At 44.6% G+C, this 27,764-nt stretch overlaps 2 protein-coding genes across 3 annotated transcripts in view; both read right to left on the bottom strand.

Annotated features, from left to right (window-relative positions):
* Positions 1-3,451: 3,451 nt before the first annotated feature.
* Positions 3,452-27,764, bottom strand: part of LOC119176577 (E3 ubiquitin-protein ligase MARCHF6) — a 145,544-nt gene continuing 121,231 nt past the window's right edge. For both annotated transcript variants that reach the window (XM_075877902.1, XM_037427936.2), the window contains exons 18-22: positions 27,169-27,303; positions 22,231-22,320; positions 11,560-11,692; positions 4,176-4,311; positions 3,452-3,861 (exon numbers count right to left, since the gene is read on the bottom strand). In XM_075877902.1, the coding sequence (XP_075734017.1) occupies positions 3,771-3,861; positions 4,176-4,311; positions 11,560-11,692; positions 22,231-22,320; positions 27,169-27,303 (585 nt within the window). In that variant the 3' untranslated portion in view covers positions 3,452-3,770. The remainder of the gene's footprint in view (positions 3,862-4,175; positions 4,312-11,559; positions 11,693-22,230; positions 22,321-27,168; positions 27,304-27,764) is intronic.
* LOC142775802 (uncharacterized) lies at positions 19,101-20,185 on the bottom strand. Its single transcript, XM_075877903.1, has one exon. It carries the CDS (start codon positions 20,133-20,135, stop codon positions 19,212-19,214), a length of 924 nt encoding a protein of 307 aa, XP_075734018.1. The 5' UTR covers positions 20,136-20,185; the 3' UTR covers positions 19,101-19,211.

Below are 27,764 nucleotides of genomic sequence, written 5' to 3'. Positions count from 1 at the left end.
TGGAGAGAAAAATACCATTAACATTCCAAATGCTTCCAGTGTGCTACATCCCACAAAAGTGTGTTAATTGATATGTGGGGTTCCCCAAAACCGCCATATGATTATGAGAGACGTCGTGGTGGAGGACTCCGGAAATTTCGACCACCTGTGGTTCTTTAAGATGCACCCAAATCTCAGCACATGGACCTACAGCATTTTCATCAACGCAAATGTAGCCGCTGCAGCTGCATTTCAATTGCGCGACCTGCGTGTCAGCAGCCGAGTACCTTAGCCATTAGAACACCGTGACGGGGCCAAAAAGATCTGTATCGTGTCACTTGGAATGCTTTTTCGTCTTGTGCGGGACCTCCTTTGGAGGTTCCGAACTTCCAAATAGGATGATGTTTGGATGTCCTTAGGAATTACCTTTCTATATACATGTCGTGCTGCCTTGAAGCGAGGTACTAGCAGCGATTCCGGAGTAGCCAATGCCTGCCCACGAATTGTCACCGAACGCCCTTGAAACAGCGTTCTTATGTCGCCAATTTTGTTTTTAAAAAATCTTGTGACGTAGGCCTATGCAGAGAGTGCGCATTACATGTTTCTGCAAGACTCTCAAAACACAGGGCGCCACGACTACTCAGGAACTCCAGGACGCGCACTGTTCCGCCTTCTTGCGCAGAGGTGGTTGGCAACACATGCCAAACGTGAGCACTGAAATGCTCCGATGTCAACATTTAACGTGAACCAGGTGCCAGTACACATAGCAAAAACAGTATTAAATGCCAGTTATCTACATGAAAGAAATAAAACGGAGAAATTCTGAGCTGTAGGAACTGAGAACATCTAAAGATGAAAATTTAGTTTCCAGGCGTTACCTTATGGACACCACGCGACCGATAGTATATATTGATTGACTGTATTTATATGCCTCAATACCCACACATGCAATACCTAGAGAGGAATCTGGCGCTGGGGTCATGCACCCCCATGGAAATTATGGAAAGTACAGGCTTCGAATTGAATAGAGTAGCTAGCAAACTATCTAGTGATCTTTTTCTATGGTTTCAGTTTCGTTCTTCATGCAATGCGAGTAGTGTAGTGTGGTGAAAAGTGCTGAAGCAGTGTCTTAGTTATTCCAAGAGGCTGAAGACAACTAGGTCTCTTGATTTGCTGCATTGTTGGAGCTTTAAGAGTTATATTTGACAGTTTAAACAAAAGAGTCGTCCACTCACTGCTGTGCCTAGATGTAGCGTCTCATGCCAGTGCAGGATATTGCATTGAGGTCATGTATTTTCACAAGCGCGCGTTGCCTGAACTCGTTCAAATCGACCGCAAAACGACGCCGAAGCTATGTAGATGCACAGTCACGCTCTTCCGACTCGACTTCAAAACAAACTCGGAGGAGCGTTGGGGGCAGACCACTTGGACAGATGCACCTAGCATCGCAGAAAAAAAAGCGTCGAGTGTTTTTCACTTGATACTCTACTGCTATTCCCGATTGATATGTGGGGTTTAACGTCCCAAAATCACCATATGATTATGAGAGACGCCGTAGTGGAGGGCTCCGGAAACTGCGACCACTTGGGGTTTTTAACGTGCACCCAAATCTGAGCACACGGGCCTACAACATTTCCGTCTCCATTGGAAATGCGGCCGCCGCAGCCGTGAGTGTACTGCTATTTCAATAAATAGATAATGCGTACTTTCGAGGGAAAAGCAAGCATGCTTGTCTTCCGGTGTTGTAAAGAGTAATTTATAATATCTTAATGCCGATTTTGGAATGCAATGGCAGAGTAACGAATACCCTGGTGGTTAAATTTCTCTGGGTTTCACTTCTAGCTAAAAATCACGAAAACTTCTTGCAATAACATTTGAGTACAAAAGAATGAAGCACGCTTGAAATAGATATAACTTCATATCACTTTGTTTTACACTCGGCAAACAAGTGTCGCGAATCTCACCAATGTGATCCATTCGAAGCAAATCCGAAGCATGTACTTCCCATAATTCACATGGGGCTACAAGCACCGCTGAAGGAGCCCACATAGACACTAGCACCGGATTCCCCTCTAGGTATTATTGTATGAAACTGCATGTACCCAAACAATGGCCAATTGTTTTACACATGAGGACTACATCAAACAATAACACCCTTATAAAATTTCAAAAGTAGTAATTTCAATAATACATATGATCATGTGCATGAGCATCACAATAGCCAAGAGTATAAATCAATGAGTCAGGAATACACATTTGTTTTCGAAAATAATTTCACCTTTCAGCTTTTATTGGCCTAAATATGCCACCTGAACTTCACCACCTTAATGACTCTAAGACAACCAAAGATGTTTCTCCACAGATGGGAAAGCAAGCCCTTACATTCAAGGTCCACCAGCCAGTCACATCAGACATAAAATTTCAGCTAACAAAGCCATAATATACACAACTTTCTTTTTTTTTACATTTTGTAATGAATGCAATGCCGTTTGACATTTTATTGTGAAACAAAATCAAGCAGTCTTTTCAACATAATGTACAATCTGCAGTAGTAACTGCAGCCCCTATGCAACCTATACAAAAAAAAAACAGAGCTCACTTTCGTACAGTTTGGAAACAAATAAAAGAGCAGAATTCAAATCCATTTCAAATTTGTGATATAAACTCTCACTAACTTCTGAGCAAACAAGCTTAAGTCTGTACAAAGCTTGCATGATTAGTATTTGGAATGTGGGGTCTACAACAAAAGGTACAACATCACCAGAAGGCTCTACACAGAGGACATACAGCTATGTTCGTTCAAAGCAAGCCCAGTTCTTATAAGGTTACAGAGAAAATTTCAACAACAATGTGGAAAGTTAAGCTACAAAAACAAAAAAGTGCCAAATTGCCCCATGCTAATAATAAAAATGAAAAATATCTGCCAAGTGCTTTATCACACATCACTCATTATTACATACAAGTGATTTAAGATATATTTCAGAACTGCAAAATTGCCACATACAGAGCTTAAGCATCCAAGAATACCAAAAAAACATAGCCACACTTTATCATAGATGCAGTTGAGAAAAGAAAAAAGCTACTCTGGTATCCCACCTATTTTCATACAATAGAAGAACATGCAACAGCTTGAATGAACACTTTCTGCCCTGTACATAGTATTCCACTTCACTCACAAAACTGTAGAATCACCTTTGGTTGCAAGCACTTGTGAAAAACACTTGCACACAAAGTTTGCACTTGCCAACCTGATCTTTTCCTTAACTCCACAGTGAAACCTTTGTGGCAAGAGCTTCTCCCAGCAATGTGGTCTGAACCAGCAGTTTTTAGAGGGCACTTACAGAGCTGGTACCATCTAGATAATCCTTACTGACAGTATGGCTGGTGTTCAATCATGGGCAATCACTTCCGTTTAAAGGGAAAATCCTTCTCTGCAACCAACAGGCCAGCCATGCGTTGACAATGTGCCAACCTTTCATGGTAAGATAACCCATAACCCACACCATAACCATTAACTTGCAGAAGTAACCCTTAGGGTGCCTTAACGTCTGTAGTATATCACTCCTCTCACAAAGCAGCCTTTCATCACTGGTTCAGCCAGTGCCATCGGAGAAGCCAGCCTAGCCTTTTTAATATGTCTACTATACAAAAAGAGAAATGCAGTTCTGACAGACAGGGAAGCTTTTGGTAGCGCCAAGAAGCCAGGATCCATCCAACTTGGGCACAAACGCACTACCACATCAGAAAAGTCCAGTGCGTGAGACATCTATGTACACATGGGCCAGCAAGTCCTAAGAGGAAGCTGTCAGCTGAGATGTCGTTGCAAAGCTCGATGCCGGCCTCCTGTGCTCATAGTTGACTAGTCGCCGGCCTACAAGGTACCTGTGTAGCCAGAACAACACACACATAAGTACAGCCACAACTACACAACCCCACAAGTTACCATTTCATTTCAAAATCCCAGCATCGTGCAAACAGAAAACCTTGTAGGATAAAGCTTTAACGCAACACACGTGCTGACCACCTTCAACTACTTTATATGTATACTAAAAGTAATGCTTGACATATTCAGGGGAAGGTTAAAGCAAGTAGAAATTTACACCCTATAAATCAGCATTTCATTGAACTTTGAAATTTAAACAAAATTTTGTACAGGCAAACTATTGCAAAAGTGCTTTATTATCATTTTTACTTACTTATCATTCTTGATGTGCTCATATAGTCGACAGAACTGGCGCACTTGAAACACCATGAATGCCATGAAGGCACAAAGTGCCAACAGAGAAGGGTAGATCCGTCGTAGAACCAGATTTTGTGTCTCCATACTGCTGCCTACAAAACACAAATGTTCACTTCAATCAGACAGTATACACGTACAAACACCAGAAAGTAGGTGTAAATAAGTGCAAACTCCACAACCAATTGAGCATGACAAGCCTCAAAGGAAATTAAGGGGGGACATGGGTCTTTGGGCTCTCTCATTTACTTTTTAACCAAATGTGACAAAGGTTGGCATGCTTACTTAGTTTGTTCTCCTGATTCTAAAAATGTAGTTATTTTTTCTGTAGCTTCATTAGTTAATTAAATATTCAAGATAACAATTTTTATTGTTCTTACCACAATAGAAAAATACCCATTCGTCAAAAATTTATAAATGACATAGGGATTGACAGTAGCAAGCATAAGACATACAACATAGGAAGCACTTTTTGATTGGGTCATTATTACTTACTTCACAGTACACTAAACTTTACAGCTCTGAATGTGGCCATTGTGTGGTCACACAAAAGACTAGTTTAAAAAACTTCCATCAAGACAAATAAAAATCTGCTTCCTATGTTGGGTGCTCCAAACGTATAGCTTCATGCTGTAAAAAAAAGATTCTGCTATCTGTAATGGTTTCTGATATATTTCAGTAATTTTCATACAGGGTGTACAAAATTGCCATTTTGAGAAATGGAAGAAAAGAAAGAACTTTAACATTTTTAACTACAAAAATGTATGTACTTAGAATTACATAGCCATTGACATATACATGAATGCTAAAAAGCCTAAGGAGTGCAATGCTGCAAGCTGATTGAAAATTGAACGAGTACTTTTCGAATTACATCACAGTAAAGTTCTTTGCATGTAACCAAATACAGAAATTTTTTTATTAACAAAAAAATGAAGCTGCCCATTAAAATAAGCTCCCAGCATTGTTTTTTGTGCACATTTAGCTACATTGTGCAAAAACAATTACTGCTCTAGCTGTCCTAGGTGCACTTTTACCGAACAAGCAAAAGAAAGTTGTCAAAATCTGTGCTTCGAGAATAATGCTATTAAAACTTTATTTCGCCGTTCCGAGGAAAATATATCATGGCATACATACTTTTAGTCAGTTAATATGCACCGGGAATGTAATAGGACTGATTGTTTGCACGAGCGTGTCATTTCTTCTAGTGCTGTAGCAAGTTGTCGCCGTGTGCTCGTCTGCCGCGAGGCCGCTTATCAGTTCGGTGACTGTACTGACGGCGATGTGCGACAAATTTGCATGCGTCATCCGCGATCCGTCGAATAACACGGCGATGTTTTCCGGCTTGTCCAGAATGAGTTACCCAAAAATGTCATGAGCCAAAGTTGCTCCCTCGCTCATCAATTTCTAGGCTACACGAGTGCCGAGGTGTTAGTTTCCTTTTCACGTAAGACTGCCGCATTTTCGAGCGGAGGTCGCGACAACTTTGCGAACATGTCGTTAAAAGCAGTCTACCTATTGCCAGTAGCCTCCATTGCGGGGGCAGCGAGCACGTTCACCGCGAACACATTGACTTTGTTGCTCGTCGATGCGCGGTGTACTCCACTCTGACGACCCGTCGCGCAGTTCACAGTCCTTTCGTCAGGCGGGGAGAACCTCGGCATCGGCGCGTTTAGCGATAAGACTGCACTTCCGTTCCATCAGTACAAAGATTGATATCTCTTGTGGCTTCACTTCTGCGTTTTACTTGCCGTCCTCTAACTGATGAGGCTGCAAAACACAGCCGTTCTCAGTAGTGTTGTCGACAACCAACAGGCTCGTACGTGAGTTAGGCCTACACCGGTGACTTGGCGACCGCCGTTGACTGCGTCAAGTTCGTTATCCTTGTTGTCCTGAGTTATAGCGGGGCTCATTCTAAAGTTCACAGCAAACAAACGATCGCCACACCCGCTTCACAAGTTACAGTAGCACGGAACTTCTTTACTGCCGCAGCTAGTTAGTAGCACCATGACAAGTGAGTTAGGCCTACACCGATAACTCGGCGACCGCCGTTGACTGCGTCAAGTTCGTTATCCTCGTTGTCCTTATACCGGGGCTCATTCTAAAGTTCACAGCGAACGAACAATTGCCACACCCGCTTCACAAGTTACAGTAGCACAAAACTTCTTTACTGCCGCAGGTAGTCAGTAGCACCATGACAAAATGGCGCATGTCCGTGTACGTCACGGTGGGGAAGCAGACGCCAGAAACGCCACTTGGCAAATCGGATGCCTAGGTTTTGTCACGTGCCCTAAGCAGCCAATAGAATCGCGCGATAGTGCTTCTTCATGACACGTTTTTGATAAAAGCAAATGAGCAAGGCGAGCAAGCAGTGGGGGGAAATTGAAGATGAAAAACGATTCTTCCAAACGAGACCAAAATGAACACGATAGCTCGTGTGTATTGGCAACAGTTCCGCGCGAAAAAACCGCGATTTTAGCGTCAATTTGCGCTCACATTCATCTCACAGGGATGTTATATCGTATTTACTCGCATAATCCTCGCACTTTTTTTGCCGGAAAACCAATGCAAAGTTGGGGGGTGCGAGAATTACGCGAGGAAAACTTTCTACGAAAACGCAGAGAGCGAAAAAGAAAACGAGGTGGCCGCAAATCAGGATTCTCACACCAGCAACTTACTGCAAGCTTTAAGAAGTACTAATTATAACTTACCTCAACAATAAAAGCAGAGGTTTAACACAAGACAAGATTTATTTCAGACACAAAAGGTGGAAGCAAATAGTCGAGAATTAGAATACCACACGCAAAGCTTGTGGGCGTTGCGGGCGTAGCGGTAGCGTTCGTGGCTGGACAGAAGCCCTCAAAAGGTAAGCGTTGGACGTCAGCATTGGGCTGATGGCTATTTAACAGAATCGTCCGCAGTTTCCTTCTGAAGAAATAAAGTTTACCATCAATCCCAGTTTTAGGCACACGGCAGACCCAACGTGTCTTGGTGGCTTTCAGCTGCCGTCACCAGTAGCGAACACAAAACTCGTACGCTCCGAAGGGCCTACCGGCGGCCCTGTTGCTGTTGTTTAGTGCATGATCCATCACTTGCAACTTGAAGCAGCCCTGTAGCTTCAGTATCGCCTCATAACGTGCCAAGATTACCGACACAACTAACAAAACATGCTGCAACGTGCACTGGCCACTTCGGCTTGGCTTGGATTGGATTGAATCTCCGTGCAATAGTACGCTTGATGCTTAAGAGATGGCGCCAGATGGCGCGCTATCATCATGGGGCTGGATTGAACAGACGACTTTATTGCGGCAGTTTTCGGGGGTGTGATAATTACTCGAGAAAAAAAAAATCGTATTTTTTTGGGGGCGATGTAGGGGGTTCGAGAATTATGTGAGTGCGAGGATTACGCGAGTATATACGGTAAATTGATTTTGCGCCAGAAATAATGATGCGAGAAGCTAGAAACTTCTCCGAAAGGTGCGAAAATTAGGTACAGATTCCGAAAATGTAAGCTTCAAAAAGTCGATTTTTTTGCGATTTTTGGCCTTCTAAGACCTGTGTCCCCCCTTAACAGCAACGGATAACCTGAATTTTGAACTATCTCTCTCATTTTACACCTTTTAAGAGAGAAGTTGCAATTGCAAAGTGCCAATACAGATAGCCGGTGTTATTCTTGTTTTTTAACACGAAGTACAAACACCATGACCCATGCTTACATTTCTCAGAGCTCAAAGTGTGAGAGATCTGACCTAAGTGCCCTGTGAGAATAAAATTTACAGTGATGTTGGGTTCAGGTAAGCCTCATGAAAATCAATAAAGTATAATATGAATTCAAATCTATTTTTAATCACTGCCCCATCCATGATAGTTTTTTAAAAGAAGTTTGTTTTACTTTTTTGAAAATTATCCTTAGATGCTTCTGATTATCACAAAAACCAACACACTGTCACCAAAAAAGAGGAATGCAGTGAGCAAAGTTTATTTAAATCGGTTTCATTTTCAACATTGAAAATTTTTTTATAAAGATTGGCATACAATTAATTTGTTATTTGCACCTCATACCCCAATTAAATTAACATTTCAAAACTGCAAACTGGGTATGAGGGTTGGAATTATTTATTGTGTACATTTCATCTGTACTGAAACAACACCAAAAGTAGCAATCAGCAAAATAATAATAATTACAGGGATTTTACATCCGAAAACCATGATACAACTATGAAAGGTGCCGTAGTGGAGGGGTCCAACATACAGAGATTCTTTAACGGGCAAACACGCCTCCTGCATTTCATCGAAATGCCCCCACTACAACCACAAGTCAATCCCACAACCTTCCTGCCGGCAGCCAAGCACCATAGACACTAGACCACCGTGGCAGTTCAGGTAGGAATTAAATCTTAGATCTCATGCTTAGCAGGAGGAAGTCTGGGCTACTGCACCAACATGGTGGATCCTTTCAATTTTAGCAGAGCATAACGTGGGACGAGTTGGTGTGCAGTTTAACAAAATTTGGATGCTTTCTCAAGCTTTTTTGTAACATGAACAGCTAAGATTAATGTGATCAAAATGCAGTCAACACTTTGTACTTCATAAAAGGTCACATGCAACAGTAGTACTAAATTCCCATGAAGGGTCGAAGTAAGCTGATGTACTCTGACCATTAACAATTTACATGCCGGAACAACTGAGCAGCTTGTAAACAATAAACTGCTTTGAATTATCTGGGGCAACATCGCAATGGCAATAATGAAAAATGTAACCAGATGTGCCTGCAGTGTCATGATTACTGAAGGAAAGAAGAGTGATATTGCAGCGCTGCATATTTTAAAGGAACCCTTAAGAGCAGAGCAATTTTTCACGCATTAGTAAAGTACAGTTTCACAATCCCGAAAACACAATTCTTACTACGACACGACACTTGGTAAGCGAGAAAAAATGCAAAAAGGAAATGTGGTTGGAGACGCCACCCTAAGATTCTTGCACTAAACACCGTGGCGTAAAAGATCTTGAATGTGTCTGCTGGTTCCTACGTAGCTTATAATCAATAAAGAGGAAGTTGGTGTTGTCTTTGGGTGCCATAAACATAGCATACGAAGTTCTATAATATTTTATCAAGTCAATGTCGCTAAAATAGAAAAGAGATATTGAAATTTTTGACGTCCCGCACTGAGATTTCAGGGCAAAATTTAAAAAAGTAACTTCAATCTAGATTTTCTCGACTAATAATGAAAATATGATAGTGCAACATACTGCATTAAAGAGCATGGGCAACAGCCAAAATAGAATTCGAAGCAATTTTTGAAGCAGCAAAATGTTACTTTTGAAGTACTAAAATCCTAATGTTACCAGATGTACCTGCAGTGTCACATTTAGTGAAAGAAAAAAGTGCAACATTGCAGCACATCATATTTTAAAAAGTCACTTATAAGCAAAACAATTTTTTGCGTATTAGTAATATACAATTTCACAGCTATTGAGCAGGGTCCCCCCATGATTAGGCCACCTGCACGCCAAGTGCAGGTGGGCCGATCCTAATTTATTTCTAATTTTTGTACTGTAATCCTAATTTGGTACAGGTTATGAGTGATAAAAACAAATCTTTAATCATGACAGACCAAATTTGAGGCAGCATAAAAAAGATTTACATTTAGAAAGAAGATATATGTAGAAAACAATCAACCCAAAAAAATCCTACAGTGTGGACATGACAACTGCTATTTCAATAAAAGCCGTATTCTGAAATACACCGCTGAGCAAACAATGATGAAGTCCAAATTAGCATTTGCCACGCCTGTCGAGTCCTTCAACACACTGCGAATTAAATGTGGCTCTGCCCAGTTGGGGACCTTGAGATTCTAGAGACTCATAAAACTGAGGAATTTGCGTGGCAAAGCAGCGCGTAAGAGGGATGCGCATGCTTTGCAGTTCATCTCGTCTTTCAACAGTCGAGCTGCCCACATCAGAATGAATATAGATCACGCTGTTCATAATTAATGTTAATTTATTCGCACTTTATTAGAGCATAATGCGGTCCCGAATGTATACACAGCACAGGTTAGCGACTCACGTGTTTGCATTTACGATTTTTGCTCAAATTTTTAATACTTTCACTACAACTTTTCAAAAATAACAATCTCTCTTCAAAGGTCCCTTGAAATTCGTTTCATACATTTTTTTTCACTGTAATAATACAAAAAACCATGTCATTCTTACACTAGCCAAGAGCAGGCAGAATTTTGATATACAGTCGACTCCACTTAAACAGAACTCGAAGGGGATCCATAAAACTGTTCCATTTATCAGAAGTTTCATGTAAGCAAAGTACACTTGTTTAGTGAATCAAAACCTTTATTCAAATTGCACAAACCTCACCGTACTCATGAGGATGAGTGGGAGAAAGAAAAGAGTGAAAGGTGGTTTGTTTGGCAAGCTTGAGTTGTTTTTTCACAAGGTACGCAACCATGCCCGACAAACTAGCCAGGAATTCTGGACAAGCCTTATGCTTAAAATAGTGCTGCAAAAGTTCAACAGCCTCTTTAGCCTCATCTTGTATTTCTTATTCAGTTTAATTACGATACCTACCATCCTTTCATTACCGCTATAGTATTCCTCTATGTAGCCAGCTATGTTTCTGTGAATTAGGAGCCCCACTCCCAGTTCTCTTCTGTCAGACAAGCCCCGATAGCAAAGGACGTGCCCATTCTGTAGCACCGTACAGGCCTCATCTGTCCTCCTAACCTCACTGAGCCCTATTATATCCCATTTAACACCCTCTAGCTCCTCGAATAGTACAGCTAGACTTCCCTCACTAGATAAGGTTCTAGCGTTAAACGTTGCCAAGTTCAGGTTCCAATGGCGGCCTGTCCGGATCCAGAGATTCTTAGTACCCTCTGCTGCGTTGCAGATCTGACCGCTGCCGTGGTCAGTTGCTTCGCAGCTGCTGGGGACTGAGGGCCACGAGTTATTTGACGTATGCATGTGGGAGGTAGTGGCCAGATACTGCACCAGGGTGGCCAATCCTTCTCTGGTGAGGGAGTGCGTTCCAAGCGGTGGTTGCCGATGAGGCCGCACCCCAGGCTTCTTAATGCAGTTCCATCACCACGCGGCTTTTTTTTTTATCCGGTTGGGAACTGCGCGGCACTGGGATTTGAGCCACGGACCTTTTGCATGCGAGGCGGATGCTCTAACCACTACGCCATCGCCGCCCTTTTATTTTAATCTATTTTTATGTATACTTAATATATATGTATATAATATATATGTATATTTAATATATATAAAAATGTATATTTTAATATACAGCATATTTAAACAACTACTAGAATAAGAGGCGAAAGCCAACTGACCAAATGCGGGCACCAAGCTGGTGGCCAGTAAGTACGGTACAGCCAGAGCAAGGCCCAGCACCACCACCACAGGAACAACAAGATCCATAACTACCAGGCGCAGGTTCAACTGTCGCACACCATCCTGGTACATCTGCACAATAGAAAACACATTTGTGGTACATTTAGACATACCATTTGTTTTGTAAAACCGCACAAAAAAAAAAAACACTTGTTGAATATGTACTGACTTGGCATCAATCAACTTGCCAAACCCTTTAGTGAAGTGCTATCCCATAATATGCCCATTGATGATTCTATCTTCCACTTAGAGCACAAAACAATTTGAGGTAATTAGGCACATCTCACTAGTTGAACTAAGCACAAATCACTGTATTTAGTTCAAGGCCTTTCATAAGTTTCTGGTCATATAAAATATAGTAACAATGCTAGTCTTTCAGTATAGACTTCACAAATTTTTTTTCCTTTTTATGGAGAAGATTTTCATTAAAGTTTTCACAGCTTATGTAATTTGATGTGCCACTTTCAAATAATGCAATTACGTTTTATTGTAATAATAAATTCTAAAATATACTTATTGTATATATTTCGGGGTAAAATTTTCTTCCGAACAATGACAGTTACAAATTAAACCAGCAAACTATCACAATATTATCTGGAATGAGAACTACCGTATATACTCGCATAATACGCACACTTTTTTTTGTCAGAAAATACGGCTTCAAGTTCAAGGTACCCCTATAACGCGGGGTAAAATTTCCTGAACATTAGTTTCCTACTATAGTATTGACCGCGGATAATGTATACGTCGCCGAACACACGAATATCCACACTAAAGCCACAACGACTTCCTTTATAATCTACACTAGCGCAAAACGTGTTGAGCATGCAGTTTGGCATGTCCGAGAACTGAGGCATGTGATGCAGTGCGCATACCAATTTCCAAAAATTAACATCAAGAGACCCGTGTTGCCAACAAAATCAATATGGGAAAAAAAAACCAAAAACAAAAGGCAACATTGCGGGAATTCACCGATTACAATTCAGGCCACCTAGATTATACATATTATCACGACCGAAATTTTGTACGCTGAATGGTACCAATCGTTGGATTTCACAGGCTCGCACCCCATATCCAAGACATCCCAATCAAATCTCGAACCACCATTTGAGTGTTAGAAGCGCCACCCAAGCACCCTTTCCTTCAAGTAGAGTCACTGAAAGAATTGCGTTGATTTGGCACAAAACCGGCACTTTGATCGCCCGCGACCGCCACACAGAAGCGCCAACAGTGATTCGGTCTAGGCTACAGTCCGGCGTATTGTTACTGGAAGTTTTTACAAAACAACAAGGTGGTAGTGAAAAAACATTTGTTCAGAAAAGCACTGAGAGTTGCACAACAAATGCACTTGGGTGGTCCCCTTATTACAGAAGTCCACTGGAAGTCATCACTACTCGGGCGCGGGCCACCAAGGAGCGCTGAGCGTCCCGGGTGGAGCAGCCGAGCAGGAACTCCTCACAAGCCTATTTTGTGGATAGGGGAAAGGGAGATGAGAAAAGAAGAGGTATGGCAGGGCATACTGCAATATGAAGAATGGGCGTTGAAAAGATCAAAGGGCAGCGTGAGTGTTACAATGTTTAGGATCACGGCCAGGAAATTGACCACAACAAAATTCAGCCGACCTTGTGCAAGTCCGCGCAGTGGCAGCAAAGGCGAAAGCCGCGTCATAAAGCCAAAAAGCTGTTAAATTTGTGGATAAGGTAGCAAACATGACAATGATGACCCTTTACCTGACAGGAAATTCAACGCGCACTTGACGAGAACATGATCCAGCGCTCCATGCGGCACTGGTGCAAAAGTTGCTCCAACAACCAGAAAATCCCCCTTCTTGCTCACTCTGCAAGCCCGCGAAGCTAGCGCCCCCTTCTTCCTCCCTCTGCAAGCCCATGAAGCTGGCACAATGGCGCCGCGGTCTGTCTCTCTTTTCTTTTTCCTCAATTCAGCTAACATAAGAGGGCGTCGAATTGCAACTGCGCAAATACGGTGATCACAGCCAAGTTCAGGGTGCACCTATTATGCACATAAATAAAAAAGTGATTTCTAGCGACAAAACTAGGGGTGTACCTATTATGCGAGTAAATACGGTATATATTCCATGAAGCAAGAATGAATGGTATAAACTTATTTGAACTAAAGTTATACTAGAACGACGAACATTTCTGAGTAGGCCAGCTGGGATCTCACCCATGAAAATTCAGCATGCTATAAGATTTCTTTAAAAAGGTTTAGAGCCTGCATTATCACGTTACTGTGTGCAGTTTTCATTCTAGATTATTGCAGTATGCTGATCTGCTTTGTACCTCTCACAGTTAAAAAAAAACAAACTTGGTCCTAGCAAGACACATGAGATGTTTGATACACTGTATTTTGAAAACAGCATATTGTACTTTAAAAATAATAGCGTATTTGAACCCAGGACAAAAATATATGTAAGCTGGGCAAGTTTTTTTCTTTTTGTTCGAAAATAAAGAAATGCGTTTTCAAGGCAGCCCCCCCCCCCCCCCCCATAAGTGAAGCCAGAAATGAAGAGCTGAAGAATACCAGGTGTTTCAATAATGATCCAATATATTTACGTACAATGTAGTACATATTTTTGACAACATAGTATTACAGCACTGCCATATATATTTTTGACAACATAGTATTAAAGCACTGCCAAATATCATGAAATGGGTAAAATTGGTTCATTTGCAAGTTAGTCATTAAAATAGCTAATCACAATTCTTTTAATCAAGAGACTTTATAACATATGCTGCAACTGAAAAACTGAAGCCAGCTAACATTAATAAGCGTACATACGGCAAGAACTACTTTAGAAGGTGCCCTGAAGTACTTTCCTTTGACCCATCAGTGGTGGCAACGTTATCTTTACTTTTTTAATTTGGGGATAGCAAACGCAAGAAAAAAGTTTTCCCCAAATATAGCCCAAGTAAAACAGAAATGTGAATTTATTGATGCACTTCATTCATTGTCGTCGGCTGCACTCTCTTCCAAAGCTCCCTTGTCAAAAATGTTCTCCCACAGCACATCATCCTCAGTTCCATCAAGCGCGTTCGAGATGGAGCATTTTTTGAACATGCGGTAAACGAGCGCCTCGGGAATGCAGGCCCAAAACTCTACTATCCACCAGCACAGCATCGCTGGCGAGGCCCGTGTCAGCCATCCGGCAGGAGTGACTTCTGGTCCTCCGGACCTCATCCACTCTGCGTACAGGCGCTTCACATAGTCCTTAACTAATAATATTTGTACAGTTGAAACCTGCAATAACAAAATCGCTGGGGAAACTGAAAAATTTCGTTTTCGTGAGAATTTCGTAGAAACCGAAAAATTTCATTTTCGCGAGAATTTCGTAGCTAGAGTATGAGACATAAAAACAGTGATACGGCCAGCAGAATAAAAATTTTTTGCCAGAAATCAGTCAACTTACTTTGCCAACCCTTGCCATGCAACAACTTCAAAGCTCTCCCTTCGCACTGGAAAAAGTGGTCCATTGCTACGTCGTCGTCATGTGTGCCAAAGAAAGAGCAAAGGGTGTCCAGCATATCCAAAAAAACCTGAAAGTTGGGTTCCTCCGCATGCCTCTCTTCTTGGTCCTCAGTGTCGTCAGCTTCGCGCACGCTTTCGATGATGGCCGCGTCAGTCACTTCCTCGTACACGACTACAGGCTGGTGCACACCGGCGACTAGCAGCGGTCGCGCGACCATTTGCGACTGGTCGCAAACAGTCGCAAACGGTCGCAAACGGTCAACTGCTTTAGCTAGTCGCTTCCTGACCGATTTTTCAGTCGCGCGACTGCAGTCGCAAAGCTACTGGAACCAATCAGTGATGCTCAATTTTTGTTTTGTTTTGTTTTTTCAACGCTGTGCGAGAACGGACGAGAACGAACGAAAACAATAAATTAGGCGCGCTCAGTTCGCTCCGTTCACTCAGCTGGCAGCGATCAGCTGATCGGCGCCGGTCGCCAGAGTTCTCGCAAATAACGAAATCTGGACGTGACTCTCCAGTTTTGCGACTTCCGGTCGCTCGTATGCAGCCTCTCCCGGTGTGAACATCAGTCGCTCTTTAGTCGCCAGTCACGAATGGTCGCGCGACCGCTGCAAGTCGCCGGTGTGCACCAGCCTTACGTCGTCATCGATGCGAACGAACGCATTAACAGTGAGTTCATCTGGGATGTCGATGGCCCGAAGTTCCCCCCAGGCATTGGTCAGGGATAGCTCATCCGACGGTGCCATCTGCACTCCAGCATGATCATTTGCCATCGCCTGCTGCGGTGTGGCCAGGCATGTTGCCGGACACAGACCCCATCGCCGATTTACGTAAACAAAAATGGCGGTACCCACGCTGGCGCGGCAAAAGCAGACGTTTAAAAATTTCGAGTGCCATAACATGCATACGAGCATATTTTCGACAGTTAACCTTTGGCGGGAGGGTAAAATGAGGCCCGCACCGTGGTAGAAAATTCGTTAATGCGGGATCGCTGTTCAAAAACATTTGTTGCCGCGAGATACGTAATACATGGGCTTCTATGAACGTTCGCCGGGGATCCGAAAATATTTCGTTGCCGCAGAAATTTAGTACTCGCGGGGTTTCGTCATTGCAGGTTTCGACTATATTACTATTTGATTAAAGTCCTATGCTACGTTACCTCTGGCACCTAATATAATTGTACACTGCACTAAACAAACAGGCAAATTTAAAATATTTATTTAAATGGCTTATTAGGGCAAGCATCAAGCAGCTGCAGCTGGGATGTCATCCCGGGAGCTCGGTGTGAGAGTCGCGCAGCAGTCCCTTTAAAGAGTTGGTCAGGTGACACTGAAACACCTTGAGCACAATCATTGAAGGGAGCTCCAGCAGTGCTCCGGGCCGTAGACACCACCAGGCTTTCTCCAGTAATGCACTAGCAGTTCATCCATCCACCCCTTGTCCTGGCAGCAGACGACGACATTTTTTGGGAACTTCCCCTTCAGCAGTATCTTTCGTTTGAACACCACGTAGGGTGGTAGTTTGCGACTGTCCACAGTACAGGACACAACATTACAGTTACTTCTGATACACCGTGAGCACCGAGGGCATATTCATGAAGGCTGGCGTTGGATCCCCACTGCCGGTCTGACCCATCTGAAAGAGCCTTTCACAACGCAATTACATATGAAACTTCACAAGGTTTTCTTTGTAGCTCTTTAGTAGCTTCAGCAAGATCGACGTACACCGACATAGGAAGAACCCAGCGCGGCGCATGAAGAGAGACACCCAATGCTTGCCCACTTTGAAATCCTCCGGCTGAATGCCTTCGTCTCGGGCGGTCTCCCTTGCCTTCACTTGTCGCAGCTCAATGTAAACAGCAAGATGTACAACTCACTGCTCCTGCACAAAGTCTGCAAGTTCTCACTCCACGTCAGGAAACGCTCCATTTTTTGGTGTGCGGAAACTTTTTCGCTGGCCGTTGCAAGCAAAGAGGGTGTGCTTCTGCTTCTGCCAACCATAAATACTTCGATCGTTGACTTCAAACTGTCGCGCCGCAGCACAGTTGCCTATGGTTTCGGCAGCAGGGATAACTATCCTTTTAAAATCAGCCGAGTACCATGTGCACGGTGCTGACATGGCATAAGATCACAGGAGCAAAATCGTGGCCGTCGTTATGGGCACCAAGTTGAAGCGAAGGCCACTGACCACTGCTGCACGCGTGGGTCTGTACGAATAATGTTTGCTACCGCCGCTAACACTGCCTAGCACCTATGCAGAAGGGCGCAAACACCTGATGATGATGATAACACTGCACTATGCCGAAACCAAAACTGAATTTCGGCTGAAAATTCTTGGGAGGCCGAAATTTCGTAACCTAGAATCTAGAAAAAAACCTTGGCCTATACGTGGGCTTTTACAATATGCCAGGTGCCACTTCACTTGCAGACAACCATAAATGGTGACCAGAGGAGCAAGTAAGAAACACTTTTTCAGCCTTTTCAACATTACAAACGAACATTTTTCATTTAAAACAGGAGGGCCCTTACATGACACTCACAGAAACGAAAACATCTCTTCAATAAATTAGACCACTTCAAAACAAGTACAGTAGGCTCTCAGTAAACAGAAATCTGTTAAACAGAACTACTACTTAAACGGAACTATTGCCTCTGCAATGCTTGGTTTCGGGCTTGTATTCTTCACTGATATTCACCTCTCAGTAAACGAAAGCCCTGTTGAATGGAACATAGAGTAAACTCTCAGTGAACAAAAATCCATTAAACGGAACTACTACTTGAATGGAACTATTGCCTGGGCAATGCTTGGTTTCGGGCTTGTATTCTGCACTCTTGTTCACCTTTCAATAAACGGAACTCCTGTTAAATGAAACATATCTTCCCGGTCCCTTCAGGTTCCATTTAGTGAGAGTCTACTGTATTTTCCCGATCCCTTCAGGTTCCGTTTACAGCAAGTCTACTGTACTCAGAAAATCAGTGCTGCATCATGCTCCGCAATTGAAATACCTTTTTACACACAACAAAACCAAAACTGTGCAGAAGTTGTAATGACACCAAAACAGGTTTGTTAATGTTGATACCCAAAAAATAGTCCAATCTGATCGGATATGTGGTCATGCACTTTTTTGTTTGGGTGCCATTTTGTGTCTTATATTTATCGTTTTTTCTATGCGTGACATTGCATTTCAGATAAGTATTGAAGACTTGAAATTCAGCAACGGCTCGTTAAGGGGGGAGGCTACCATCGGATACCAACTTTTTTGTTTATTGAAATATCTTAATGAAATTTTCAGGATAGACTTATAGCAAAAGCATTAGAAGAACTACAAAATTTCATCAAGTTATGTTCACTGGTTTTCAAGTTACAGCAGAATATCAGGGTAGTGCACATGGTTCTCTTATTCCAGGCCTGGAGAACTTTCAAAAGGTGCTGGAACTGTGAAATTAACTATGATGATTCCCAGATTGATACTCCAGGAGGTAACAGAGCCCTTTTTTTGAATTTCCTTACTGAGAAGTTCTAGCAGACCATCAAACTTTGTGTTCGTGATTAGGATATTATCAATCAAATTTTGATTAAATATAATAAATAACACACACAATATATTGAAAAAATGAGCTTGTCACCCCCTCAGAAATTTATTCATGTACATAATAAAAAAAGACTTATGGAAATCCAATGAGTGGTTCCAGAGATATGGCTGGAATAAGCAGCCTCACTAGCCAAAGAAGTCATTATGAGAAAACGACGTTTGAAAGTTTTGAGCACATAGGCAGTTCTAAAATGAACCTGCAGCGTAACTGGAGGTGTCCTTTGGCACTCTCTTTCTTTGCCGCCTTTCCATCTTCTCTAGGGATCGCTTCTTAGCCTTTTTCAAGCGCAGAGAATCTTTCTCGGCTGCCCGTTGAATAGACAGGTGGCCAGGTGTTAGCCCCACTGATGAAGCTAGCTCTTGGGTGGCCCTGTAGCAGCCAGCATTGTATCTTAGCACTGCATCATGCAGTGCTGCCTCCACAGCAATCAGTGACGCATGCTGCTCTTTGGGCATGAGGGACCACAGCACAGAGTGAAAGGACTCTGATGCATTCTGCGTCTTTGCTCCCAGTCAGCGTTGCAGAAGAGAAGCCTGTGAGAGCCTCTCATAAATGGGTAGAAGTGCATCTGCAACATAGCGTGGCAGCTTGTACGAATGCTTCGGAGGTGGAACACCGGTAATCTTGCTGGCATTGTGACGACACCAGGAGTCTGCACCCTCTGGGCACAAGTCGTGGTGCGGCTCCTCATCCGTCGACGTCACATGGTGGTACGATGCCATCACTGCCCGCCGCATTGCAGCCACATCATCGGAATTGTTCCGTAGGGCCCAGCCATAATAATCTGTCAACTTGTCGATGAGGGCCTTTGTCAGCCTGCCCTTCCCTCCCAAAGCCTTGTCACTTTTCTGCACAAGGTTGCGAAGTGCAGTCCCCATCCTCTTCTGAACGTGGTTCAGGCATTCCTCTTTTGAAATGGGGACCAGTCCATAAACATTTTCTTGTACAGGGGCAGAGAAGGTGGCACTATCTCCATCAGACACGAGCGTTGTGTAACGGAGGTTGTGCTTCGACAGTGAGCGTGAAAAGAGGATGATAGCTGCCTCAATCTCCCTTCTCCCTGATTTAGAGTCGGTGTTTTTCTGGCACACATGATTCTCCAGCCAGCATGCATAGTCTGCGTCTCCAGGCTTTGGCCCTACTTGGCAACCAAGGCACTGATTAGACAGAACAACGGCGTCCAAGATAAGGCCCGTATGGTATTCGATAATTGCCCCGACTCCAATATGGGATGTGTGCCCACGCTTGTGCCATGTTCCATCATAACAAACTGTTATATCCCTGGTGAAATATTGATCCATTTCTTTGTAAGTGGCTTTTACAGCAGAAGCAGATTCTGCATAGAAATTTTCTATGCATTGTGTCTGCGGTTCCCTGAATTTCTTCAGGTGCTTCTGAAAGGTCTTGTGATGGAGGCCACGATGGGACACGTTCATCGCTGCCCAAAAGTCGTTGAGAGCTGTTTGTCCTTTGCCTATTTGTTTTATTGCCACAATGGCTCTTACATTCACATCAAAGGCCTTTGTGTCATCCTGACGAGATGAACTCCATGAGCTTGAAACTACTCCACAATGCAAGCACACTAGCTCAAGCTTTGCAGCAAGTCCAAGTTGGGTGCCTCCTCGTACCTTCATCCCAATCGCGGTGCACCGGTGGCACGGGGTCCGAGATAGCAGGTCGTCTAGGGCATATATTTGCACAAGGAAAAATTTTTCGCCTTCACTTGTAGCAGTGGCAGCTTCATGATCGCGATCCATTGCCTGAAATTTCCGCTCCGTCGCTGGCATAGCGCCAAGTTCTCTTTGCACAACAGCGCGTTGTTGATCCGCCGCCTCTTTCTCCTCACACGTCAGGAAACTTGTTCGCAAATGCACAGTTGACGACGCGATCGCACTCGAGGCCGATGAAAGAGAAGATGCGGAAGCCACTGTCGATGAGCACGAGACACCAGGCGCACTTGTAACGACAAATTCTTGCACCGACGGAGCAGGAGTCCCGTTGCTAGGCGCGTCGATGCGACCACTCTCTTGCGTAGATGAAGCAGAAGCTGCCCCACAGGTACCGTCGGCGCGATCACCGTCGGCGCACGTGCGAGCGGAGAGCCTCGCCGCGCGGACAAGCTTCATAGCTCGCTTCCTTGCACCGAACGATTGTAGCGTCTTCTTTTTCGTTGGGCACATCGTGAGCGAACACAACAACGGTCTCGTATAGACGGTTGAAAATCGTTTCGAAGACAGTTGAAACGTGGAGAGTATGCGAACGGCTGCAACGATACACGGAAGCGAGCGGAACACAAAGACGCCGGATAGAGGAGCAGTAGACGAGCGGCTGCGTCGGCCGCATTATGCGCAAGAGCGCTACGTCATCGCGCGCAGCAGCCAATGGCAGTCGCGGGCTCCCCCGCGTCCTTGGGGAGCGCGCCCTTCGCCCAATCCCAGCTGCGCGCCTCAGCCGCGGGAAACTTGAAAGCTCTCGCGAGCCCTCCAATCATGAGCGGCTTGCTCCTCTCCTGCGCTGCCGCCGGCGACGCAGGTGGCGGGGAAAGAAAGAGCAAGAATTCACAAACAAAACAACACCAAAATGGCGGCGCTCCGTCGAGCGGTCGAGAAACTGCGATCACGCCAAGTTGGGGTATTTTGAGCGCTCGCGCGCCGCTCGAGGGCCGCCGCGGCATGTTCTCAACTTTATTTCAAATGGTTTCGCGACGAATTAGACGTTGATATTTACAGAAAAGGTAGTTTATGACACATACTGCCCGAATATGTGGTTTGCCAAAAATCGACTTTTTCGCGATTTTTCGGTTTTCAAAGGCCGCGTCCCCCCTTAAGCCACTTTAAGAAGCTTCACAGCCTTTTCCACATCACAGCATTAGAAAGTGTTGCGGTAGATAGAAATGTTTGTACTGAAGCACCAAGATATCATTAAAAATTAAGAGCTCAGTGACAACTTCTAGGTGAATTAAATGGCACTTTTCTTTTTAAGCTTATTGCCAAAAAGTATCAGTTGTAGAAGTGAGAAGAGCACAGAAGGAGAGCACAGCAAGGACCACATCACTGTTCTGATGGCAACCAACATGGATGGATCCAAAAAGTTTGAAACTTTTTGTTTAGGGAAAAAGGAGAAAACCAAAGCGTTTAGATATGCTCAAACAGTGTTTCAGGGCCCTTGAAGCAATAAATATGAGTAAATACATATTCAGAAGGTATTATTAGGCCAAGCAGTAAGAAACACTTGCCCTCAAATATACACTATGGCATAAAGCCGCCACAGAATTTCTAAATATGTGAAGAATTTTGGAAGCACTTCCTGTGAATGCAAAATGTTTGTGTAATGCTTAAAAATATGAGCTCATTAGAGGACTAAGAATATTAGATCTCCATTATAGGGGTTACGTCTAGAGCAAATGGTTCACATACTCTTATTTACATTCAGAAGTCTACAAGCATCATGTCTTTGATATAAATATTTTATCACTTGAAATATAATACTTTTCAAAAGTTAATAAATGCCCTTCAACAATAAAAACCTTACCTCATCAATGACTCGCTTGAGCCACCAGTTGGGGCCCATGAGCGTTACAGCACAAATGATCTTCGTATGCAACACACCAAGTGCCCAATCCTGAAAAATACAGGCAAAACACATACACAATGCTGAGGTTCCCAGATGCTCTCTGCAATGAGTTCTAAGGTAGGCTTCACATCATAAATCAAACTCAGTATACAGTCAAGCCCACATATGATGGCCCCACTTAAAACGAACTTTCGCTTAAAACGAACAATATCCGCGTAACCTTGAAAATATACATTGGTTCAATGGCACAAAATCACACTTACAACGAACGTCTCCGAGCGCCGCTGATCAGTTACAGCGAACGGAGCCAGCGGTCTGCCAACTTCCCGAGAAACCAATTTTGACCACCGATCAGGCATCGGCGAGGTGCCCATACATTCTTATTGTTAAACGCCAACCCTCCCTCGGCGCCCCTCTAGTTGCCGCTCTCCCTGACCGCTTTTGTTACGCACCCCTCCGTCCTTTAACCCCCCGCTACTCTGAGCATTCCGTATTGCCAGACAAGACCGGTCGGCCATCTACCCCATTTTTGATCGCTGATACTGTCGTTGACGTTGCAGGCCTGGAGTGACCAGACCATTTGGCAACATCGTCGGCCACCGACTGTATCCGATAGTCTGCGTCTAGTGCACCCGCGTATGCTACCCAACTGACTCTGATAATTTGCGATTCGTTTCGTATTTCGGACTAGTTCTCGCTCACTTCGCACTCGGCTCAGCATGCCTTCCGCGCGCGTTCGGAAGCACGAAAACAGCTGATAATTTGCGCGGAACGGATGGCGAAATATCGAAGTTCGTGAGGCCACGCAAACCCACCGGCGCAACAAAACAATTTTTTGACCACGGCCGCCGATTCTTCGAACACCGCGGCACGCACCGATTCAGGCGGCCATGCACTTTTTCCAAGTTTTTCTACGTGAGAGTTTCGCGGACCTTTCAAGCAAGCTACCCAACCTGCCTTTTTCCCGTGTGTTTTGGTTTTCAAGGTCGCCCTCCCGCCGCATTCTCCTCTCTCTTTTTTTTTTCGCAACTCCTTGCCCTTCTCTCGCAAGTCCGCTCTCCTCTCTTGATCACAACCCCTTCGCCCGTCTCCACCGCTCCGCGACGCCCGCCACACTGGCTCGAATTAGTTTCGTTTTCTGACTGGAAACGGGCCCAGAACTGTTCCACACGTTCTGGCATATGTGTCGGGTGTGCGCGCCTTGCTCGCTCTTGGTGTGCATGTGTTTTCATGATGGCCGACGGGAGGACTAGCACTTCTTTTTTTTTTCCCCCTGCCGCTCAACAAAACGTCGAAAGTGTGACCACTTGGCTTGAACGTAATCCCCGCGTTAGGTGCCGTGTTGCGGAGCGCTTGCTCATAGCTGTAGACCACCTGGCAGCCAACTTGCCGCTTCGGGTGTCCCGGTATTCAGCTGTGGAGATGGTGAATATTTCGTGGGTGGCGGTGACGACTACATGCGCACAAAACTTTTCGCGAGGCCGACTTCGTCGACGTCAGGCACGATGCCGAGCCTGAAGCTTCCGAACTGCGGCGGTGATTTGTGGCAGCACGTCGTCGACTCCAACCAGGGAGAGCGAGTGGGACATCTGTTGCGATGGTTTAATTACGGCCGATGAAGATGCCGACACTGCGGAACCGTGCACGGATTAGGACATTGTGAATGAAGTACGTGGCGAGAGCGATTTGAAGGAATCGGATTGCGAGAATGACGAAACTTTGGAGTCGGTGCCTCATGCAGCTTATGCCACGAGCCTCGGCGAACGAGCACCCTTCCATTTTAAATGAACTCGAGACCGCCCTTATCACTTCTGCTATTCGAAACACGTGCATCACGGACTTTTTGGGGCATCAAAAGTTTGTGTTTTCACTTGCGACTATTTTTAAAAGCTGTGTTTCATTTACTAGGAACTTCGGGATACAGCGAATGGATGCCGCGCCACGCTCAGGTTCGTTATAAGCGGGGTTGACTGTACAGTTGAGCCCACATATAACAGCCCCACTTAAAACGAACTTTCGCTTAAAACGAACAATATCCGCGTGACCGCGAAAATATAAATTGTTTCAATGCCACAAAATCGCACCTACAACGAACGTCTCCAAGCGCCGCAGCTGATCGGTTACAGCGAATGAAATAGACGCTCTGCCGATTTCCTGGGAAACCCACTTTCGACCACCCATCAGGCATCGACGAGGTGCCCATAGATTCTAATAGTTAAACGCCGACCCTGCCTCCGCACTCTTTTAGTTGCCACTCTCCCCAACCACTTTTTGTTACGCACCCCTACGTCCTTTGTCCCCCCGCTTTTGCGAGGGGGGGGGGGATTGTCAAAGGACGGAGGGGTGCGTGTTTTAACACTGCCGCCGATTTTTCGAAGACCGGTCAACCATCTCGCCTGTTTTCGATCACTGGTACTGTCATTGGCGTCGCTGGCCTGGAGTGACCAGACCATTTGCCGACATAGTCGGCCACCGACTGTATCCGATTGTCTGCGTCTTGTCTTATCATATCGTTCTAGTGCACGCGCGTGCGCTACCCCACCGACCCTGATAATTCGCGATTCATTTCGTGTTTAGGACCTGTTCTCGCTCACTTCGCACTCGACCCAGCATGCCCTCTGCACGCGTGCGGAAGCCTAAAAACGGCTGTTAATTAGCATAGAACGAATCGAGAAATATCAAAGCTGGTGAGGCCACGCAAACACGCTGGCGCAACAAAACGATTCTTTGACCACGGCCGCCAATACATTGAACACCACCGCACGTGCAGGCACTCTCTAAAGTTTTTCTACGCGCGAGTTGCACGTTTCACGGATGTTTCAAGTAAGCTGCCCGACCTGCCTCCTTCCCGCGTGTTTTGGTTTTCAAGGTCGCCTTCCCGCCGTATCCTTCCTTCTCTTCACCCTATCGTAACTCCTTGTTCTTCTCTCGCAAATCTGCTCTCCTCTCTTGATAACTCCTTCGGCCGTCTCCACCGCTCCGCGATGTCAGCAACGCCGGCCACGCTGGCTCGAATTTAGAAGTTTCGTTTTCCGACTAGAAATGGGCCCAGAGCTGTACCACGGGTTCTGGCATGTGTGTCGCGTGTGCACGTCTTTCTCGCTCTTGGTATGCACGTGTGTGGTCAGGATGGCAGTCAAGAGGCCTTGCATGCTTTTTCCTGCTGCTCAACAAAACATCAAAAGTAGGACCGCTTGACTGAGGTGCCGCGATGCGGAGTGCTTGACCACCTGGCAGACAACTTGCCGCTTCGGGCATCCCGGCATTCAGCTGTGGAGATGGAAAATATTTCGTGAGCGGCGGTGACGGCTACATGCGCGCGAAACTGTTTTCGCGAGGCGGACTTTGTCGACGTCGGGCCCAATGCCGAGCCTGAAGCTTCCAAACAGGACCACTGCGGCGGCGATTTGTGGCAGCGCGTCGTCGACATCTATTGCGATGGTTTCATTACAGCCGATGATGATGCTGACACTGGGGAACTGTGCATGGATTAGGGCATAATGAAATACGTGGCAAGAGCGATTTGAAGGAATTAGATTGGGAGAAAGACGAAACTTCGGAGCCAGTGCCTCATGCAGCTTATGCCACGGGCCTCGGCGAAGGCGCGCTGCTGTTTGAAATAAACTTGAAATCGCCCTTATCGCTTCTGCTCATCCAAACACGTGGGTCATGAACTTTTTTGGGCAAAACATTTTGTGTTTTCACTCGCAACTTTTTAAAAAGCAGTGTTTCATTTACTACGAACTTCAGGATGCAGCGAACGGATGCCGTGTCAGGCTCAGGTTTGATATAAGCGGGCTCTACTATAATATGAAATGATTTAGCACTTTGTCCACGGTATCAGCTACCACGGTTCATCCAGTCTCAATCAATCATTATGTCAGAATATAAAAATAAAATGTGTAAGCATGCCAATGCGGCAACAAGTGCACTACAGCAAATGGTTTTCCATAATCTTCTAGACAGACAACTATATATTCTCACAGAAGTGCCATCTACTGCATTTACACAGTTGCTGCAGGTCGACCTAGTTTATATACATTTTAAATCCTATGTTGGGGGAGAAGAGGGGTCGGCTTCAAATTAAAACCAAAAGTAATGCTGGAAGTTACGGTAGAACACGCAAAAAATCAGGGACACTGTGGCATGGGTGCAACATTACGTTTGCTTTCCAGTTGTGAGAATGCCTTAAGGTAAAACAAAATAAAGCTTGTTTCTGTTTTTAAACTTCCACCAAGAAGCTGCTTGCCATGATTAGTGCCAATGCTGAGAGAGAAGGCGGCTGTTTTGCCAATGACTGACGCTCCCATAAAAGCCACTCTTCCAATCGGCAGCTACACTTCTCACGGTGAACAGCGGCTCCGCGGCAATTTGTTATAAGGGTACCGTTAGCAGATGAAAGAGCTTTTTCTACTCTTACTGTTTGACACACTCTATTACTAACAGCCTTGTTTGGCAAGCAGGTGGGAACTAAGGTCACCCCCTCCCTTCTCGCAGAGCTTCCAGCTTTTTTTTGCCTCCAACTGTCTCTTACTCATATACAGTGAAAGTGCCATTGAACAGCACCTTACAATTAAAAAATAGACAGCAAGACGCCATGCAACTAGTCTGCATGATTCCAGCATATATATAAGTAATTTTTCATTCATATTAATAAATATTCTTGTTCGTTGTTTCTTGAATTTGTCTCAGGATTTTAATGGCCAATCCCTCGACAGTGCTATGAAATGAACTTGCAGCAATTCAGAAGATCCTGTGAACATAATTTTCCATGAAACAGACTCTGGTTAAACCTACCTTTTCCAGTGCATTATCACACTCCATTGCAATGTGCATCAACTGTGTAAAATAGGCACGATGCCAGTGTAGAAAGAAGCAGGACTGTTACACACTCACATGCCAGAGGTAGAAGAGAGGAGTGGCATTTAGGGGCACCCGGAGAGGGATTATCACGACCAGGTCAAACAGCAGCCCCATCAGCAATGGGATAAGACCAAGCAGCAGGCTCATTGCTACCAAGGACTTTACTGACTGCATGTATAAAAAAAATATGGTCAGCTACAGCGCAAGGGCTCCACACCAAGCTTCTACACACTGGAAGCGAAGTGACCATATAAGAGCACAGTGCATATGATAACTGGGCAATTTCTTCCCTTGTTTATGACACTTAGTACCATAAGGAATGTACAAAACCATGTGCAATGCGAAAATTCGTGGGGTTGTATTTTTAAAGAGGAAAGAAAACTTGTCAGGCTGGTATTAGTTCGTTCTAGGACAACAGCACTTGTGTTGTGCCGCGGCCTTCTTTCACCTTCGTCTGAGTGCACTTTGTTAATCCTCCAAGAAGAGTTAACTTGTGTTTTGCCATATCCTTGAGTTTCGTTGCATTTTTATTTATTGAGTTACTTACAAAAGCAATGCTGTGAGAGACCAAAGGGGGGAAAAAGCTTATCAATCAGGTTGAGGGTGTCCTGGCCACCCTACATGCATTA

This window comes from Rhipicephalus microplus, chromosome X (assembly GCF_043290135.1).
Source record: "Rhipicephalus microplus isolate Deutch F79 chromosome X, USDA_Rmic, whole genome shotgun sequence".
Lineage (NCBI taxonomy): Eukaryota > Metazoa > Arthropoda > Arachnida > Ixodida > Ixodidae > Rhipicephalus > Rhipicephalus microplus.
Note: the sequence above shows the minus strand (reverse complement) of the source record. Positions and strands in the feature narration are given on the sequence as shown.